This window comes from Anser brachyrhynchus (assembly GCF_964034855.1).
Source record: "Anser brachyrhynchus genome assembly, chromosome: 2".
NCBI lineage: Eukaryota > Metazoa > Chordata > Aves > Anseriformes > Anatidae > Anser > Anser brachyrhynchus.
Genome location: NC_137695.1, coordinates 62247909 through 62270315, shown reverse-complemented (window position 1 = coordinate 62270315; position 22407 = coordinate 62247909). Strand labels below are relative to the sequence as shown.

The following is a 22407-nucleotide window of genomic DNA, read 5'->3' as shown; positions in this document are numbered from 1 at the left end:
AACAGGATCTAAGACTTCTGAAATCACACACCACTAGCTACATTTAAAGACTTCAGTACTAGCATTAATACTATACTTGTCCATCTGCCTCTACCCTTTTGAAATCTTGCTGTTTTCACAAGCTAAATGTGGTACCTGTGCTTCTCCTGCTAAGTACTTATCTCAACGTTATCTGGAGCTGATATTCAGAGGGAGTTGGATCTTCTGAAAACAGAACCTACTAGATCTTTTCTGAGTTGGATTTCCAAAACGTAACATCTCTCCAGAATCGTTATATTCTTTGAAAATGCAAGTCCTTTGTTACATAAACTTTGTTTCCTACTATTCCTCTTGGCCTTTAAAAACAATTCTGCTTGCAAGATGACAAGTATCCTAAGAGAGAACACTAAGCCCCGATTTTTCCATGAAATCGGTCTTTGAGGATCCTGTCACAGTGCCTCGAGGCTACTCAGCCAGGGCTTTGTCACCATGACTGCTACGCTGAATGCGAAGCTCTGCCCACTTCCTTAGCTGAAAGCACACTTGCAGGCACACCCCATGTCAAAATCCTTTTCTTACTAAGCTAAGTGAACATCTGGAAAGCAAATGGAAAGGGATTGTTAAACTGGCTCCCTCTCATCCAAATTACACAAGAAAACAAGTCAGGGAAATTCCCAACATATTTTTGTTTCTGCTTTATAATCTCAGTATTTAGGTATTTTAATATTGATCTGAGAGTATGCCTGCAGGGCAAGATGTGACCTTTGGAGTTTAAAGCCAGTGGGTAAAGTGTCCAACCAGTTTAGTTCATGTAACATTCAGTTTCCATCACACTGCACAGGTTCCAAAGTTCTCTACAAATTCCTGTTGTGTGTTTGCAACAATGCAACATTCAGGTACTTAAGAGACACACCATCCCTCTTCATAAAAATAAGTTATTATTCGATTCCCTTGTCATTCATTCACTTAAACATAAACTTAAATACTCAGTTCTCTAAGTACAAGAATTACAGCAAAATGCAATTCCAAACACTTGGGTATATGACATTTTTTTGTTTTTGTTTTTTTGTTTGTTTGTTTGTTTGAGTAGTATTTAGGGACCTGTAGGTTTCAGTGCAACAGAATATCCTTACGAGCAGCATCAGAAAGCAATGCTACAGATGATGATGCAAGCATCTCTTTATATATCAAACTTCCCAAGGTTAAAAAAAAAAAATAGATTTAACAATCCACTGTAAAAAGCCTAAAATTCCAGACAAACTTTTCAGAGCTTAAAGGAAAAAAAAACGTTTCCTATTCAGAAGCTATACCAAATCGTAACTCTATAAGTATGCTTTGGAAATCAAACTTGACTGGATACAACCCCAAGAAACTTGATCTAACTTTTATGTTGGCTCTTCTTTGAGCAAGGAACTGGATCTCCAAAGGTCTTTTCTAGGCTAAATTATCCCGTGATTCTGCAAATGAAGAAGTTTTGCAAGCCACAGTCGTCTGATTTCCCTGCAGAGCCTCAAGCCTCACGGTTGGATGCTCCAGTCCTGGCACAGCAGGAGGTGGAATTGTCCTGCAGGCTCCTTCCTTGGCAGGCTGTCCTGCACCTAAAAGGACCACACACAAACTGGAGCCTTTTGAAAGGTCACTAATGGGGTCTCTCTCCTTGACCTGCTTTCATGAACCTTGAATATGTTTAATACCTTCATAAGCACTGTCTTGATAACTCTCGTCAAAACGGCCCAAAATTTTCCAAAGATACCAGTGAGGTCAAGACAGATGAACAGACAGGCAGCCCAACCACGTACACTTCATTTCCTAAGGGAATGTTTTGGGGGAAAGAAGGATCCCCACTCTCTAAATGATGAGTGTTTGAAAATTATATGAATTCTCTTGTTCTGACCAAAATTAAAAAAGACTGTTCTGAAATGCAAAGGAGCAAAACAAGATCCTATTTATACACTGCTGTACCTACACTTCACTTTTTTCTGAAACAGAATCACTATTTCAGTAAAGCATTTTCTGCAATAACAACAGCAGAAGGGGTTTCCCCTGCCACATGATTGGATGTGAGGAGCCCTCAAGAAAAGAGGGCAGTGGGCCAAGCAAGGTATTCTTAATTCCAACCATCATTCTTCCCTCCTGCAGGTGGGTAAAGTCCCTGTGTCCCTTCCTGGACCCAACCCTGTCCCTACAAGGCTAACAAAGCCTTGACCTGAAAGAAAAGCTGGGGCTAAGTCTTTCATGAGAAAGACTTCCATCATTCAGAAAGGGAAAAACCAGAAGGAGCAGCACTTTTCTCACCCTTTCCCTCATTCAATGTCTTTCTGCCCAGCACAAACAGTTTGAAACAAGCAAGTAACCTCACCTTTTGCTGCCCAACCCTGTCAGCACAATTCTTTACTACCTCATGGAAGAGCAATGACATCAGAAACAGTAGGGACAATACAAAAAGACTACTGGGTACAATGGCTCTAAGCTTTGCCATCATTTTTTACATCCACTTCTCCTGTCAGTTCAGGATTAGAGCATGCCACGGGCCTAGGGCAATAACATAGTCCAAACCTGACCTGATTCCTTTGTGCTATCTTTTGTCCTTTCTTCCAGCGGAGAACGGGCTTGAGAGGAGGTAGTTCCTTGTCCTCTTTACCTCTTTCTAGCACATGTTCCCCAAGACTGTAGGCAGCTTCAAATACAATTGGAGATATGACATCTTTGACTCTTTTCTGTAAAAGAAAGTGGACAGAGATATTACCTTCACATACAAACAAGCAGATTTTTATACACAACAGTTATACACACAATTTAAGCGGAACTTATATTCAACACTGCAGACATGAAGCAGATTTCTCTGTTCCCCTTGGTCTGCTCAGTGACATACAGGAAAAAAGCACATTATACCAAAACAAGAAAGATCAAAACAAAGCCAACAAAAAATGAGTTACTCTTTTGGTACTCTTGGTTCCACTGAAGTCATTGGCACATTTGCCACACCTGCAAACCAAGTGTTTTTCAATAAAACCAAAACACTTTCTAAAAAATATATAAATTAGGACGTATTTCCTTTAGTACAGCAAAATTTGGAAGCAAACAGTAAGTCTTCTCTGGGGTTTCTCAATCCTCAACTTTGAAGTCACCTCTACTGTGCTTCACACATTTAAAAAAAAAAATGAAACCGTCTGGCCTTGTTTTTTGTGTTTTTCCTTTGTTTTTTGTCATGCTCCCCACAGTATTAATGAAATTATTGAATGGTTAAATGTAGCTATAAAAATTAAGGCCACAGACATGCAGGACCAAGAAAAGCCATCTTCCAGCATGTTTCTGAAAGGAAAACTCACAGCTTTCTCCACCCTCAGAGCAGTAACATTTGCAGGAAATATGGAAGAAAGTTTTTCAGTTTCTTTTAATCACTGTGTTCTAGGCTTCACACCAGAAGTACTATAAATGGTGCCACATTGTTCTTTTATCCTATCAGACAAATAAAGTGCTCATTGTGCTCTGTTCAGTCTTGACTTCCAAAATCCAATTTACCAGGAAATAGAACTGGCAGACATCCTACCTTTTCATGGGCAAACATCCCTCTTAAATTTCAGCTACTTAAAAGACTGTGTGTAAATTCTATGCGGATTGAGGCGATAAATACCATAAGTAAGGACAACAAATCTTCAAATGGGCCAACTCTCAACTTCACCTTGAATCCCTCAAAGGGATGAGACATCAACATCTTCAGCCTCTACCACTCCTACTCCCTTGGGTAGGAGTTGTGCCACTGAGAGATTAGAAAATACCAATGCTAAAATTCACAGAAGCTACTAGTTTTGCTCTCCCAGAGAATCACGTGTAATAACTTCAGTGAGGATTGTATCAGCATACGAGAAGACTACACATACACAGAAACAAGACCATAAAAAGCATACCATGAGGCAGCAGTGAAACACAACAATTCATCAGGCAAATCACCACCTAATCCAACCCTATGCAGCCAACTGTGTCAACACAGAGCAATTAAAACTGTAGGCAGTGAGTCAAATTAAAATCCACCTATAGCTTTTCTAGGTCTGGTACTGCAGTATGGCAAGAGTAAATGCTTAATGACTTTTAAGTGTTTTAGTATGATCTTGCAGGGTTCAGTCCAACGCCCTTTGAAGTCAAAAGACAAGTTTCCCATTTACTTCAATGAATGTTGGAGTGTGCCCATATTGTTCACTGGTGTCTCTTTCTGTTTCATTTTAGTGGTGAAACTGTGACTTCCAGCAGCTAGATTAATTACATGTGTGGATATTCCTCCACCACAGCCCTGGGGAAATGTATTTCACATACCCACTTGTCTTTAATTAAGGATGCAAGTATGAATCCTACCCAGTTATTAATTTTGCCACATGTTCAGTCCCTTCTGCTCACAATCTTAAAACACGAAGACAACATTATGTGGGATTTTTCCTAAGACAAACACAAGACAGTTCTCTCTCTCAGGTATACCACAGACTGTCTGGGAAGTGAGTGCGTAATGAAAATACTGAATATTTGCCCAAAAGCAATCTGGAGAAGCATTATTTTAAGTTGGAAATACACCCATTTTCTTTCTCGGACAGTCTACCTGCTTCCAGTAATTGGATCATGTACTGGTGACACTGCACATGGACCACCTTTAAGTATTCCTGAAGTATTCCTGATTTCTAAAAGTTGAAAGATGCAATGACAATCAGGTTTGAGACAGACTGAAAAATTCTTCAAATCAAGGAAAGTATTTGTTGTATTTTCTCTCAGTTACATGGCCCAACTGAAGCAGATTTGCTAAGGGGAATGGTTTCTACAAGCAGCTTTTATATGCATTCACCTTTCCTCACTATGCCGAGGAAGTGTCAAATGTTAAAGACACTTCTGAACTGTTAAAAAGCATCCCTGGCAAGTCACGGCACATGGACAGCACAGCTCTGTTAGCTGGAAAAGATGTCTGGAGGACATCAAAACAAGCATAATACTCGAGGAGTTCCCATTATCGACAGAAACTACCCTATAACAAGTGTTCAGTGAGTAATAATAATAAATAACATGTGTATAGCCTGGATGTCACTAAACTGGTGCAAGTTTTTGCTGTGCCTGAATTAGACCAGGGACCTAAAGGTAAGGCACGTTTCCCCATCAGCTACACCATGTAGTTTGCCTGTTCTAAAAGCCATTTCTCTAGGGTGGTTTTGTTTGTTTTATTTTTTCCCCTTTTCTCTTTCTGACCAGATTTCATCCTGGACATAAGAAACTTTTGCAATAAGGCTTTGCAGAAATCAATACACTTCAGTCCCAGCACATCGTCCTTCCACCAGCAAACTCTCTGCAGAGGAAACAGCCCTTGCCAGACGTATTCCTTTGTCTGGATCTTTCTATCTTTTCCTCTGAGGCACATTGCATGACTACACTGAGTTGATGAAAAAGTTGTTTTGGTACAAACAAGCTTTTTTTTTTTTTTTAATCAAGGTGCTCTCCCTCACTATTATCAAGTGATGACAAAGAACTCCAAGTCCAAAAACAGCACACTTAAAAGCATCAAAGAAAGTAGTAAGTTGCTTAGAGGTGTTTCAAAAGACTCCTGAAAGCTCACCCTAACAAAGAGCTGGCTTGCCATCTACTCTCCCAGAACAATCACCCCAAATAAATACACTTTTTTTTTTTTTTTTTAATTCTGTGGTAGAAGCTGGGCACAGCAACATACGTTTTCCTTTTTTTTTTTTTGTCTGGCTTCGCAGGAGAGAAAAAAAAGCAAGTAAGCAAGCCACTGTCAGATTCATGACTGCATTTCTGTTTGGCTTCTGTACCTATGGGGTCCTAAAAACCTGAGAAAGAATCACAGAGCACTGATCAAATGTCATAGCTGTGATTCTGAACAGGATTTCAATTCCCTCTCTACAATAGAGCGTGATGATTTTAGGAAATTGTTTTCTGCCTTTTTTTTTTTTAGTAGGCACAGCTTAAGGCACGCCGTGACAACATAAACACAGACTGCAGCCTCACAGAGGCATACCCTGCCTTGTCAGGCAGACACTGTCTTCTCCAACACTAACTTTGTGCTACCAAAAGCCCACACACATCAGAAACTTAGGAAAATTTGGATGAAACAGGACAGGGTTTTATTATAGGGATAGGATTTGCTCTGCTCATGGTGTGAGCAGTTGCCAGAGAGGACTGTATACCATTTCAGCTTTCTTTCGGCTCAATGCCACAGTACAGTCAGGGGACTGTACATGAGCCCAATAAATCATCACGTCTAATCCCCTTTCTTCTACAAGGTGAAAGTCTCCAGCAGGGACTCTGAAGAGTGCCAAATTCCATTTTTAATTATGGCCAATGGGCTGAGAAATAAATTGATATGTAAATATTCTCTACAATCCACAGCAAGAGTCCTGCAGGAGTAAAGGAGGAAATGTGGCCCTTTAATAGCAACAAACCATTAAGTGAGTATGAAGTCATTTTCAATAGCATTGAATGAGGAAATACATATTGCCATTAGCAATGACTTCTATCGTTGCCCCTTGCTTCTCGTCCTTGTTCACATCTTTTGAGTGTTTCTCTTGTTATTCCCTTCGGGAAAGTTATCTGCTCTATCAGGCCTTTTTTCTACTCTCTGGCTTGATCCGGAGGGCATCAACCCATGCAAAATTTCAGAGCTTTCAGTGAATTCAGAACAGCTTTTCAGTACTTCTGAGAATTAAGCTTTGTTTAGCTTGATGACTAAGAATGAATTTGAGAACCTGGCTTTTAAAAACATTTAACTTGAAACTTCTAGTCTAAACATATTTATTTCAAGTTTTAAACAAGCACTAATAATAGACTATAAGCATTTTTACAGGCCTAAAACACACAAAATATATTTGACAATCCTAGTTTAATAGATAAGATATTAATGCTGTAAAACATATAAAGCCATGGTGCTAATGCTAATCCGGCATAACACTTTAGTCAGCTTGCAGGTCACTACCACGTATGTCCTCAGCTCGGTGCCAAGGGATAAATAGTTCCCTGCTCAGTGGTTTCAGAAATGACTCAAACCTCCACCAGCCTTCAGAGCCAAAGCCAACTACTTCCACAATTTATCATATGTTTATTAAGACCTGCAGCCGATATTTCATATATTATGGCTCATGAATCAATAAGATTACAGTGTATGACTTTAAAATGAATTAATTTCTCTTATTATCTCAGCCTCGCTCCCTGAACTGTAAGTCATTCAGGATAAAAGACTTTGGTGCATTCAATTCAGTACAAACTGGGAGACAAACTTGCATTCATTTCAGACAAATGAATGCATAGGTCTCGTTCCCGTACCTGAAAATGAGCAAGAAGCAACTTAACTTGTTTGCCCTGTTCTTTGCAACACTTACTGCAAATCTAAACTACAGACAAGCTTAGACCCCTCACAGCACCAATTCTTAACACATGGTGCAAGTTACTACCTTCAACCTCCTACTAATCCTATGCAACAGAAAAAAACACCTTCGTCCCCAGGAGAGCCTTCCTCTCCCTCTCATCTGTATTTACTTTGATCAAGACATTCTAAGGCTTGAAATGATTTTTTTCAGATTGGTGTGATTTTAGCATTTGTATCTCCCCACTGCAAGAGCAGACAAAACACAGTCATGCCAAAGTCATCTAGAAGAGTTTCCATTCTGCACATAACATATAAACACGCACACACACATTTTAGACAGTTCTGTAGTCTAACGGGAAAAAATACAACTGCTAAGTCCGTTCCAGTGGGGAGACAAAACTGGAAGATTATTTGGTTGGTAAAAGCTCATTTAAAACATTATTGGTGAATTTTTGTCAAATTAATAGCATATGAAAGCAATCAGAGGCCTAACATTTCAATAATCTGTGCTTCTGTTTTCTTTTAAGATCTTGTGACAGCTACAATTCAACAAGAAGGCAAACAGTCTTTGTTGCTAAACTTCAAACATTACAAGGCTTCTGGAGAATCCCAAAGTTTAGAGAAGCAAAAAAGAGCAAAGGACTTGCAGGGTGTTGCACACTCCGGCATTATTTACTGTTTGAAGGAATGGGAGTGCTTCCTTTGTCCTCATCCCAAATGTGTTCATCTGGCAAACAACTGTTTCCATCAGGTCAGCAACCCTTGCTTCAAACACTGATAATGGGAAAGATGCTGTAGTGGAGAAAATAGCAGACCTTGAGGGAATGGAGTCCTAAACAAACACCAGGCGCCCAGGAGCCTGTGTGCATGGGAGGGACACCCTGAGATGGTGAGGGAAGGGCTGGGAGTCCCAACTCCAGCTGGGTAGAAGCTCACTCTGAGTTTAACTAAGTGCTCCTCATCCCTGTGTGTCTGGCTTCCTGCTATCAGCCCGGGAGTGATAAAGCTATTACCGATGTCAGCATGCGAGAGACTGCAATCAGTGGCCTCAATACTCCATGTCAGAGGTTACAGAGACTTAACAATAATATATTACTGATGATCTTTCACGGTAATCAGTGACAGAAGTCATCACATGCAACCCAAGCACAACGTAACTCATTACTGAGCTCAGACCTTGATTTTCCAGCTCAATACTATAAAACACATTATGACAATATGGTTTTACAGTTTTGGTGTTGTTTTCTTTTCCCCACACCCTAACCATACAGTTTAATGTTGTGTCTTTCATTGTGTCTAAAAGTTCCAGGGTGGGGTTCTTTTGTCTTTTGTTTTTCAAATCACCCATTTCTTTCTCTCTTTTAAGGTTCACTCTTGATCTTTCTTTTCTAATTTTATTCTATTTAATATGGAAACAGAGTAAAGGAGAAAACATAGCTCAGACACCCAGCTTTTTGCCTCATACCAGGCTGGCCACAGCTATCCTTGTAACGTAAAAACAGCTACCTGCAATATCAACAGCACTGAAATATAAGCAACTAGAAAAAATGCTGAGAGCTGATGAGTTCAATGCTCACCCAAGTTCAGGTCTTCATTTCACAAAGAGAATCCAAGAAGAAATAACCGGGGAAGCAATTAAAATATTTATTTTACTCTTTCTTAAAGTATAATATATTTCAGTAGTGAAATACATACTGAATTGAGACAATAATTAAATCCAGACTCCTCCTGCACATATGTAACCCTATAGTATACTTGTCTTTTCCACTGGATTTACCACATTTCATATTCTGCTGATATGACATTTTATCAAAACCAGGCCTTAAAGAGATTTCCTTTAACACTGTCTTAAAACACACAGAGTCCAGAATTTGAGTTAATCCAACTACCTGTTTTGTCTTTATACAGCATGTCCCTCCAACACTGATGGAAAGGCTAAACACAGAGGTCTCGGTATGAAGCTGTTTGAGAAGTCCAAGAGCTTTGGCACCTGGGCCATAGAATACGGTAACAAGTCTGCTAAAAGTTGGGATGTCCATAGCTTGTTCACTTTCTTACGGTATACATCTGGCTAGAGGTAAAACCAGCTGAGTGTATGTCATCCAACAAATTTTCAGTGCAAAATCTAACATGCAAACTGTCCTCAGAGACAAGGACTGTGGTTGAGAACTCACCCTCCCAGCTGATTCCCAAAACCACAGCTCACAGAGATTATGAGCCCTTCTTGCTGATCCTGCACCCCTTTCACTGAGGGCAGCAGCTCAGACTGAATGCACGGAGCAGTCCCACAGGTGATGGCTGCTGGCTGGGGGATGCTCCAAGACACTATGTGCTTCAGCCTTTCCCTGAGCTCAACCTGCCACGTATAAACTGGTCTGTAAGAAAAAGCCACCTCTCTCTCATTCTCTCACTCTCCAGATGGATTTTCTCCCGACTGTTGAAAGAAAGGGCAGAAGCACCTTTAATTCCAAGAGGGAATGGGTAAGTAATCAAAAGGTTCCTCCTAAAGCTCTGTAGAGGACACAGGAGCATAGGGAGGACGAGGACATAGGACACACTCCTCAGCATTTCCCACTGACCACCCCACAATGTGGCAGACTCTCAATGCCTGTTCCCATTTGCAGGTACCTACACTTACTCAAAGGGAGAAAGCATCTAACAGTTTTATGCAAACTGAGAGAAGATCCATACACTTTCTTGGATCTGGGTCTTAGGGTGCACTGTATCTCACACTCTCATACATCTCTCATATCTAGTAAGTCACTGGGAGATACATTATTATGAGTAGATCAAACATCTATGGGCTGAACTGAACTAGAACTGAAGCAGATTTGTTTGAGAAAAGCATGGGTCTGTACCACCTGGCAAAGGTCCCCTCGGTTCTAAGCCTGGTATCTCCAATAGTCTAGGTGGCTGCATTTCTGCTGGAAGTTCAGAGAGTCAGGGCAGAAAACTGAAAATCTGGATGACTACAGAACATCACAATAGCGATGGAACAAATATTTTAATATTAATAGTGATGGAACAAATATTTTAATGAATGCTTCATTTAAAGTAGACTAGATTTGAAGGCCTGACACTATGCTGTTGAGATTCTTTCAACAACTGTTGTGTCGAAAAGCATCAACAAAGGTTTATAAAAACACTAAGGGACACAGAAACGTTCTACTTAAGCCCAGTTTCCTACACGAAACAACTAAAAGACTAGATTAGTAGCATTGTGTCAGGATTGAACGAAAGAAAAATCATCTTCAGCAAAAGAAGATAGAAAGAAGGTTATCATCAACATTTTTACTGACAGCATTTTAATTCAGATGAAAGAGCTGACAGAAATGGTCCTTAAAGTCTTGCAAAGAAAGCAATACACTACTCACCCTGCCTGCCTGCATCAGAGAAACAGGCTGCATGCATAAGAAGTATGGTGCTAATTTACTTTCTTTTGACATACCATTGAGAGGAGAACAATTTAGTTAAGAAATCTGGAGGTACTTATGCACAAAAATATGAATCCATCTTTCAGTCATGGGATAATGTATAACTCCATGATAGGGTCCTGGGAGGAAATATGATCAACGTCTATTCTTCCACTATTAAATGAAAGAGGCAGTATTTATTAGTCTAGTCGTCTTGAGAGCAGAATTTCAAATCAATATGGGCAAAAGGAAAAAGTGCTGTGATTGTCTATGTTGTTTAAAAATGTAAACAACACTCCTCTGAAGTCTAGAGCAGGAGACCTCCAAGAACTTAGCAGTGTTTTCAAAACCCTAAGAAAATGGCCTGCTGCTAATATAGTTTATGTGCGTGCATGCACACACACGTGCATATACTTGTACAGTATGCACGAGCACAGGTGTTTTTACATACACACATATATATACACATATATATAGCTGTATCTATTTATCTATACATTATATATAAGAGTGACTACTCCAATATGACCTTGCACAATTTCTGGTCTTATTTTTCACACAGACATACAAAATCAGCTACAGAAGATTTGTTGTCTTGATAGTTATGACAACTCTTACATTGCTCTCCCTCATGGAGTGCATTAAAACAAGCTCCAAAGCAAACAAAACAAACAAAAAAGCCCACACCACAAACATGAAACAGAATTTCCTCTAAACCATTTTAAAATATTTTGGCTCATATTTCAAACCTGGATCTTGAGCATATCATTACACAAGACTGTTTTATGTAGTATTGTTATTTCAGCTTTTAATACAGTCAATCTATAATAAGCGTGCAATTACAAACTGAAAGTTGTTCAAAACCAAAAAACTCTGACATTGATTCATTTTCACCTGGGGCTATTTCTCCTATGAATTCTCAAACAAATCTCTATATTTAAGTGCTTTCATTCTGATGAACCCAGAATATTTCATCTAAAAACAAAATTAAACTTCAAAAAAAAAGCAAGAAACCAATGAGAACAAGAGAACATTCCAGGCCAATCAGATTAGCAAAAATGCTAGCAACTTGCTTAATTACTATTATGGTGCTTGCATGTGTGTGCATATGCATAAACATGTAAACAGAAATGAAAAAGAAAGCATTCAGTCTCATACTGCATCTTGACATCATTAATAAATTCATGCTTTTAAATTAAACTAAGAAGTGAATTTGATTATTTCAACGCTTCTGTTTGTTTTACTAATGTGAATATTTAAACATGTAATACAACTCAATAGGAAAGTTAATCACACAACTACATGCACTGCTCCAACTACATGAAAACATATGACAGAAATGCTGTGAAAAACAGACAAACGGACAAAACTCCTTAAAGTCTCTAGGTGGGCTTCTGAAAACGGGATCTACAGTCTGAGCTCTTTACTCCCGTGTTACAGCCTCAGCATGTACACAAGAGCAGTGATATCTGAAGAGGGTGAGGGAACCTTATTGTACTGGAAACAATGAAATCTCCAAGGATGAGAAATCCCCATTCACTATTCTGTAACTTAACCTAATTATCCCAATTATTAATTACTAGGAATTTTTATTATTAAACAAGTAATGTTGATGGGAAGAGTTGAACAAAAGTTATCCATTACGTGGCACAAGCATTACAAGACTCCAAGGCTGCTTCATTAGCTCCCAGCTCTCCCATCCTGCACACACCAAAGTCTCAGCACACTGATGACCACCTCAGAAACACCTTGCCCCTGTGCCATCTCACAGAATGGTTTGGGTTGGAAGGGACCTTAAAGACCATCCAGTTCCAACCCCCCTGCCATGGGCAGGGACACCTCCCACCAGACCAGGTTGCCCAAAGCCCCATCCAGCCTGGCCTTGAACACCGCCAGGGGTCAAGCATCCGCAATTAATCCCTACTTTTTTACTAGTTCCTCTTCTCCCACTCCCCTCTGATCATTCAAACACCACTCTCACACCCTCCTCTCTGTAGGGTCCCAGACCATCAATGAAGAGGCAGATCCAGCAGCCTCCCACCCAGCCACCATGTACATGGATATGATCGGCTGCCTGGGCCCGAGGATGCCGCGCAACCACAAAAGGCGATTGTTGAAACCTGTGGACAGGAGCTGGGATGAACGAGACTTTCTCAGGGGAACCGAGGAAAAACAGAAACTTTCCCTCTGAGTTCCGCTGGCTTTAAAAATAAACAAGGCCGATGTTTCCACAAATAAGTGCTAATTGTACAGTTCCCCAGATCAAAGCTGAGAGCTCTGCTCTGAAGCTGGAGGTGCATTCATGGGAAATGGAAAAAACAGCCCTCTACAGCTGCAGTACTGTGTTTACCGTAATAAGGTTTTAACCAAAGATGATTAAGTTTATGTATTGCCACTTCACACACCTGCAGCTGGCATTTGCCTACTTTTGATTATTTTACACGTTACCTGCTGAGACAAGAGTTCTGTCAGCGACACTTCCTCAAGGCCCTGTCGCTCGCCTCCACAAGATGGGGCAACAGAAACTTATGGCGTACGCAGAAGACTACCTTAGATGATATGTAACAAAGGTAGAGTAATAACTGGATCATGCTGTAGTGTGAGGCAAAGGAAGAGATGCCAGCAGGCTGAGAAAGGCCTGAGTCAGCCCCTGCCCAACCACAGGCAACGCCAGTTGAACACACACAGATTCATGGGGAGAGGGCTGAACGATTATGAACCACGATTATGATTATTTTCGGCGAGAAATAAGCACCAGAGTTATCAGAGGTAGAAGGGTTTGGTAGGCTTGGGGATGGCTTTTTTGGGGTTTGTTTTCAGAAGGAGTAAATAACAAAAAAACAAGGTTATCTGCACTAGATATTATCTTGTATTATAAACCCATAAAGTAAGCTTGGTCTGTCCACTTCATTCTCATGTGAAACAGCTTCCTCTTACCTAACAGAGGCAAAGCCAGCAAATCTCACACCAAGAGCTGATTTTGTTGCGTTCAGCCCATCAGGCTCAGTCACAGACCTGCACATAAATGCCAGAATGGAGAGAGGCTGAAATTTCTTTATAAGACAAAAAAAGTACAATTCCAAAGGCAGCAACGTTGTCTAACTTTCCAACACCTTCATCTGTGAACCGCTCACAGTACACCTCAAAGCACATACTGGTGGTAGCAGCCAGCACCCAAGGAGCAGAAATAACTTGTGCTATATTTCAGCAACAATCAAACTGTTGGAGGCTTGGTGGTTTGTACATCACGAGCCAACGAAGGTACTGCTTCATCCCTTCATTTCCAGCGCCAAAGGGAAAGAGAGCTCTCCGAAGCCCTCCAGTTTGGGAATATATAGCACGGCATTGCTGCCCTTCAGTAACTCTGCTTTCAAAGATCACATGCTCAGTAGCACTGGACTCAGAAGCAGCCTTGTACACAGCACCAACAGCACAAAAATAAACTTGCCATAGCTATGAAACTAGTTAAAAGCTGAGGTTTCATTTTAAGGAGTGAAGCCTTCCTTGAATTTTCTTACTGCGTGAACTTTTGGAACATATTTTTTCCAGGGTTTAATCATTTCCAAATTGGCTGGGACACAGGGCCGAAGTAAGAGCAGATCAGAGAACAGTAAGCATGTCAGGGGAAAAAACATCAGATAGCACAAGGAGCAACTGCAGAGGCCAGGGAGCACTTGGAGAGAGCTGCAAGTGCATCAGAAGTGTGACACAGAGCATGGGAAAAGACAAAGGGAAGGGGAGAGGGAGAAGAAAAGGAAACCAAAGTCACTGACCAGGATGGCAAAGCTTTCTGACCATACAAGCAGCACATACCAAGTCCTGAAAGTCACCGACAGCAACCTCTGTAAGTTTAGTAATAGCTAAAGAACAAAGAAGAAAATGTAAAAGTATCTGTGTAGGAAGCTTCAGTGGTCTGATTCAAGACAGTCTTTCATGAAACAGTCACAGGTCAGAAATGTGCAGACTCCTAGTACAGCCTGCTCAAGCACCAACTCATTTTGCATGGTTGTGCCTAGACTTGGACCAGCAGCATGGAATAGGTACAGACCTATGCTGTAAACATGTAGAATATATACCCACTGGCACCAGCGGGTCATGTTTATCTCAATTTGTACTTTACTTGTTAAGAAATTATATTTTCTATCCCAGACATAAACTACATCTTTTTTTCCCTTTAAGTCCTACTGGCTATGGGATTTTGTTCGTATTTCTGCTTTAGTACTGCTTCAGAAATCCTGTACACAGAAACCGATATTGCTCTGCTATAATTTGTCCCTATTTTATCAACAGGAAATTCTTAAAAACAAACACTGTGATGCTAATGATGCTCCTTGAAATTCTCCTTTTTGTAAAAATAAATGATCCCAAGAGGCAGTAATAGACTGCATCATTTAGTTGGCCTACTTGTGTATGCCAGACATTACATTTCATTTGTTAACCCTCCACTGCATGAAATCATTTGTTTAGTTACAGCACATTTTCCAGAAATGCATATAGTTGGATCCTATAGTAATCCCTATTGAACTTAAACAGCTGAGGGTCTGGCTTCCATAAATGCATGTGGCATCACCTTTCAGTCACAGGTTTTTGTCATGCTTTTCTCTGCTAGACTAGAGAGCCCTTTACTGTGCACCTTCTTAGGTGTCTCTTGGCCTTCATTAAAATAAATGCTGTGACCAGTTCAGATTTCTAAGCAAGGCCTTCCCTTTGATGCCTGAATGCCTTCTTATGTTGCTTACAACCTTTCCTAAATGGAAAGCATTGTATCAGTGATTGCAAAACACGTCTAGCAGTAGCCTGAGCAATAGTCCATACTCATGAAGAATCACGCCAAGGTACCGTTCTCTCTGCTTATATACCCAAAGAACTCATTACTCCTTTCTGCCAATCATCCTGCTGAGAAGTCATCTTAAATTACTGGTCTGCTCTGACCCTGAAATCATTGTCAGAGACCCTGCCTTCCAGGAGACGAGCCCCTTCCCCCTCGGTAGGTGGGACCCACATTCCTCATTCCTGGATATATGACCTCACACTTCGCTCTGCTGGAATACATTTTGCTCAACTGGCTCAGTTTAGCAGCTGATCCAAAACACTTTACAAAGAATTCCCCGTTCTCCCTTTTAGCCAACTATTTTTGTATTATGTGCAAAGTCTAGAAATCATTTTCTATTTATTTTCAAATCCTTAATGATTATACTGATATTGAGCTTTCTATCGAGCCCTGAAGAATGTCAGTAGAAACAACCCCACTTACCCCTACACTGACATCTCCTTTTTAGATCAGTCTTCTGTCCAACTAACTTTTATATATACACATCTTGTACTCTTTTTTAAAAAATAATTGTGGCTAAAACACTAAGAAAAATTGCAAGCCCCTGAACACATACTACACGTTCACCAAGCAACTTCGTTATTATTTTTAAAAGAAATGCATTTTTTCCTTTAAAATTTTTGACCAATTACACAATATTTTGTTATTTCCATTATATTGCTTGTACGGTGATGTCTATCTGTAGCCCCTGAGATCAGCTTTCCTATCCTTTTTTGGTATACTGACACTTTAGCACCCTTAATGCTTGCTGGAAACTCCCTTGCATTGCAAGAATTAGCAAAAGTTGACAATATGGAGCCAGAGAGCTCTTCAGCCAGTCTTTGGAATTCTTGAGTCTCCAGACCATTTTAATGTGTTTATTTCTGGTAAACATTATTTGACTCTGTCCATATTTACAAATGCATTAAAAACAGAGCATAATCTTAATGAAATAAATGCACTGTTCTCCTTTCAAAATGCTTAAGTATTTAACAAAACACTTCTGCCTTCTGTGTATGAACAGTTTTATTACCACCATCAAATAATGGGCCAACACTATGGCTAAGATTTATTTCATTAATGCATCACAACTTTATTCTGAAGAGGCTATAATCACAGAGGAAGAGTCTTCCACATAAATTCTGAGAGTAAACAGTACAGCTGCTGTCCCACAAGTACTGATACCCCCGTTATGGATCCCATGGAATAGCCAGGCAATATTTCAGAAATGCTTTATCTTTGAGAGCAACATCAGAACTGACGTGAATTGAGAAACCTCTAAAAATGCACTGCCCTTTTCCTTTGCTCTGTAAAGATAAATGCAAGTGCTTGAACAACTACTCTCTGTTTCCTTACCATCCAGATTGATTTCAAATGTGATAGCTTAACATCTCCATAATCTGAAAGGATGAAAAAAGCCACAAATAAGAGCATGAAGACAAATTTATACCCTAGACTCACTGCAGTAGTACAGCTCAATAGAAACAAAGATTTATTTATTTTTAAACTAAGAATGGAAAACCACCCTTTAAAAAGCAACCATGCAACACAGTAGGTGTTTAAACCTAGATGACAAATGATTTACAACCGCCCACAGGTGATCTGACTCCTTTTTAAAAGACCTCAGGCAGGCAGGGAAGAATAAAATGAGACATCACAAGCAACAGGATAAAAAGAAAAGGCTTATACTTAGCTTTGTCTATTCTGTTAAAAATAAAATGATTTTTAGGTTTTCTTTCTGTTTAGAGTAGGTGGAATTCTCTTTCCACAAAACCCTGTTTTTACCACTATCCATCAGTAAAGAAGAGACTTCTCTCAGCATCTGACATTTAAAAAGGAAACAAAAAGGGAAAAATAAAGATCATGTTACAGTAGTAGGTATCCACCTCCAGCAAGATTTTCCAACGCCTCTGAGAAGAAAACCCTTTCCGTTATGTAGAAATAGCCTCAATTGACTTTTCCACTCCTTTAACTGCCGGTCTGCAGCACATATAATCTCCAAGGTCTACCTTTAGAGCTGACCAAATTAACAACCACATCTTCTCCTTGGAAAGGGCATTTAAAATAAACAAAAACAAAATAAAACAGCAAAAATATATTACAAATCCTCCAGAGGACCGTAAATTAAGAAGTGTTCAATTTCTCAGCTTACTGTAGATGGATGGAACATTTAACTAAAACTTCAAATACTTGGGCAAGACAGATACACACAGTGCTGCTAAACCTTAATGCTTTAGGAAACAATAATCGAGACATTGGTGGTATTCTGTGTATACTACACAAACCACAATAAAGTTATCTACTTTGCAAATAAGCCATTAAGAAGACTGAAGGTCTCCCACTTTATTTCCTTAGAAAATGTCAGTGGAATTTAAAATGAAAATTGGCTACCCAGGAGAGGCCACCACTGCCCCAGGATCCACAATAATAGTTATGAAAGTTTGTTAATCTCCTTCCTTGGAAACCCAAAGAAGGGAAAACAGTCCTTTTAAACAAAATCTGGATAACTTCATGTCAAAAGTTTCTATTGAAAAAAAAAAAAAAGGCAAAGAAAGAAGTGAAAGCCTGGGCACCTAACCAATGGAAACCACTGCCTCAGAGGTGAAGCCTAGGTGAACACCTGAACACAGCAGCTGTGCAGTCCTGAAGCACACCTGTGACGTGTCAAAACCAAAAGCTTACAGAATTTGGAAGTGGTATGTTACACACCCTTCATGCCCATTGACCTTTAATACCTATTTTTAAAATGCTGGGTCAAAGAAAGCATTCTTATACTACCCAACTTGATGGGTACAAATGTACTAACCCCCTCAAATCATGACTCCTGTGCAACCAAGTTTGCATCCTGACATCTCTGGTTACAACCCTAAAGGAGTACTCTCACACCCTAATTGCAGCCCAACCACTAGCTAAAACGAGCTTTCTCTGAAAATCCCAGTCTAAATGGCACCTGCAGGTTTACATTCCCTTTGGACCTCGTGGTACTGCAGCTTGACATGCAAATTAAGCGATGACCCTTTCAACTGGCCATGCACGTAGTTACTATTTTGTTCTTACACGAACACAGGTGCAGCTGGAGTGCTTACGTTTGAACATCTGCCCTTGGTCCGATCATTTCCCTGCACTGAAAAACTCTGGGTAGTATCATGAGCTACCACCCAGCCTTCAGACAACGGCACAAGCTATAAAGGGCATATCAGTTCAACAGAGGCTCTTGTGTTTTTTTTTTTTCCATTTTGTATAACTTCAACATATCCTGCTTTTCTTCACTATATTTTACACCATACCGTAACATATTTGACATTTATTATAAAAACATCACACCTGAAAGATTCTGGAAGACCTCTACTTGATGATTAATCACATTCAAACTTCAAGCTTTGCCCCATTAGGCCTGCTTTAAGTCTGCTTCCTAAACAGACATACAAAAACCTTACACACAATTAAAATTGACTTTTTTTTTTTTTAAATCAAGACAGACATAAAATATGGTTTGAATATAAATTATCATTTACAAATTGCTTTGGGCAATCCCAACAGAGAATAAATGGCACATTAACAAACTCCCTAATATATGACAACCTGAAAATGCAGGCCTCTTGGAAAGGATGGAATGGGAACAGAATACCTTAGCCAGCGACACTGAATGCTGGACATGCTTTCCAAATTATACTCCTAAAAATAAAGCCTGTTCTACATCTGTTTGGAGCTGAGACTGAAGATGCAGTCAGAATGCCTGCTTATTATGAGCATTATGCACAAAGTCCTACTTCTGTGAACGTAGCAGTAACATAACGCAAGAAAACAAACTGGTCCACCCCATAGTTCACAGCCCACACTTTGTTCAGCTACGGTCTTTCAAACCTCACTGGAAGGAAGGGAGCATAAGGGAGCCTTGAAGAGCTGTGCCGTGGGAGGGAAAGCAGCACAGAGACTGCTGTGGGAAAGGCAGGCAAATGACATTTTTGCTTTATAAAACTTCTGTGGCACCTCTTGCTTAATGAAAGCACTTGGCCTTTGGTCAGCCTAAAGAACACCTCCGCAGCCATTTAAAACAGAGCTGTCAGGAGGCGTTTATATACGAAGCACTCAGACATACACCGTCTATCTTTTAAACCAAAAAAAGGAGACTCCGTGCACTCACACTTCGGAAGTTATTCTTAAATACTCCTGGTGAGATTTTCAATTCTTCTTACTTTCTACACATCTGTTTGCTAGAAATTCGTATGTTCAGCCTCCCCTCCCCAGCAGAACATAAAGAAATCTGTATAAAGTATACCCTTGCTTTCTTAAAACCACCCCTTTCTATTAACGCAATACAAGTATCTGGCTAGCCAGATAGCAAATAAATACAACTGGGCAATGGAGGCAGCAATGTTTTTGGTGAGGATGAATGGAGGCAGCACATATGAAAAACCCAACACGAAAAGCAAAACCAGTTTTCACCACAAACCTAAAGCACAGCCCCAGAGTCCTTCACGAGCAACCCCACTGCAGACAGCTTGTTGCCTGTGCTACGATGCACCATACCTTCCCAAAAGCGTGGCTCATTTCTCTTCACCCAGCGTTAGCACTGGCTGCCCTCGTGCCCCTCTGCTCGCAGTAGCTCTATCTCCATGCTGCAGCTTCGGGCTGCCTCTCACATCCACCCCACCTCGGGGTTTGCGGGGCCACTCTCCCGGCTGCAAAGCAAGCTCAGATGTTTCCTTATTACAAAGCGTCTTCAGAGCCAGCTCACTTCAATGATCTAGTGCACAGGTTTACAGTCCTGCAAACCAGAGGGTGCAGCAAGCTATGGCACTGGGTTGGAAACAGGGTTACTGCCTGGGTACCCATCTGAGTTGAGCACAGATTATGCCAGCTAATCCCACTTCTGTGTATAATGAATCAAAACATTTTCTGCCCAGCAAGAGGTTTCCTGAACCTCACTTTCACCTCCAGCATAAATGCACATGGGAAAAAGCAAATACACGAATTAGATTCTGCTTTTAAGAAGCAGCACTCTTGATAATTGTCTTGTTCTGCTTTTGTTGTAGTAATAAAATACATCTGCTCCACCATCCTTCCCTGGTAGTACCTGAAGACTATAACACAGTCAATAAACTCAGATTAAGAACTTGGTAGGCTTTACAAGCTGTAAACAGTCTGAAAGAATATGTTCACCAGATAATGCTTGTAGGAATCCAGTATCTTTTCATTCAATCTTTGCATCGTGAGCAATTAAGCATGCATAATAGGAGTCATAACATTAATCAAGCCATTTTAAAGGGCAGGCTTGCATGTCCAGATTCACATTTTAGTCCATGCTGATGTCTACTTTTTTCATTAATCTCGAAGTCAAAGCCCAATCCTATTAGGAGTCCATTTAAAGACCTCACTCTCTTCAAACTCCAACTCTGCTAGCAATTCGCCATCTTAGTCGGATAATGAAGATTTTTATGTAAGAAAAAATAAAAGAAAAAAACACTGATCTCTTACAAACGTATCAGAGGCCAATAAAAGTTCATGCACATCATGGTACGACATCTCTACTTCCCCATGAGACCCAGCGAAGCAGCACTGGGTCCTTGGCTCTCAGCTTCAGCCCCAAGCACACTAGGATGGTGGGCTTGGTCCTGGGGCTCCATCTGACTTTGATGTGGGATTTCTGAGGAGGGGTTTTCCAGGTGCCCTGCACTGCCTCACTGCCATGCAGTGTGCCCCTCACCAGCATGGGAACTCCATGAGCCAGAGGCAAATCCATATTCTACAACAGAAGGGAGGGACACTCAAACCAGGAATTAGGCATAGAGATGTCTACACCTGCTTTCTTCCCAGGTATTTTTACTTTCAAAATATATACTTGATAATCTACTGTGTTCCTCACCCTCACAGAATAGGTGCTTATTGCAGCTGCTGTTTAAGAACTGAAGGATTTTACCCCACTGTGGCATCTTCATCTCTTTCATTGATATTCCCCAAATCCCAAGGGGATGGCTGTCCTTTGCCGCTTTTAGAAGATACATGCAGTCTAGTCCACATTTTACCTGATGTCCGCTCCTAACAGGTGTCAGTCACAACAAGGACATTTTTCAGGCTCTGTAAAAGCCCTTCCTTTGAAAACAAAGACCTTTCAGATATCTATTTTACTACCATGAGCTTACCAGAAAGCACTTTAATTTTCAAGCTTTTAAAATATATTCCCTGAGGAGGACTATTTCATCTTCAGAAGTTACATCTACATGTCATGTCAAATGAAAGCTTGTGTAGATGTTAAGAAGAAAAAAAAACAAATCGCTCAGATGTGTATTTTTCCAACAGTGCCAGAACCTAAGGACGAGTGGAGAAAGTATCATTTCTTCTCACTGCCACACCACACGGAAAATATAATTCCTCAAAAAGCAACCTGCTGAAAAGGTGTGACAGTGTGAAAAAAGGGTGCTGTAACTGAAATCCTTTCACAGCTGTAATTATAGCAGTTGCTATGAAGCCAAAGCTGTAACTTTTGCAAACCAGACTGAAGCAAAAGGAACAAAAGTACTGCAATTGTTTTGGAAAGCTATGAGGGAGGCTTCCTTTCCTTCCCTGCTGTTTAATCAAAGTAGCAAATTGTGGGATCATGAAGACACATGAAAGCTTCATATAATTCTCTGCTGGGATCCAGGCTCCTCAGTACTTTTGCAAAATAATCCAATCAGAGGATACTTGCAAATCATCTGGAACATTACCCAAATTGAATCCCCCCCCCTTTCTAGTTAAGTAATCAATGAGCTTATTAAAAAAAATAAAAGCCACAGTCCTACAACAGGCTCCACAATGGCTTATATTCCTACTGCCACAGAGAAGCTATTAATTTGCCTAGGGCAGTGTAACAA

General features: G+C 40.4%; 1 protein-coding gene across 4 annotated transcripts in view; it reads right to left on the bottom strand.

The window, feature by feature from the left end:
* The window catches only part of ITGA9 (integrin subunit alpha 9), a 217488-nt gene that overhangs the window by 105185 nt on the left and 89896 nt on the right, over positions 1-22407 (bottom strand). For all 4 annotated transcript variants that reach the window (XM_080581503.1, XM_080581504.1, XM_080581505.1 and 1 more), the window contains exon 16: positions 2541-2696. In XM_080581503.1, coding sequence (XP_080437629.1) covers positions 2541-2696 — 156 coding nt within the window. The remainder of the gene's footprint in view (positions 1-2540; positions 2697-22407) is intronic.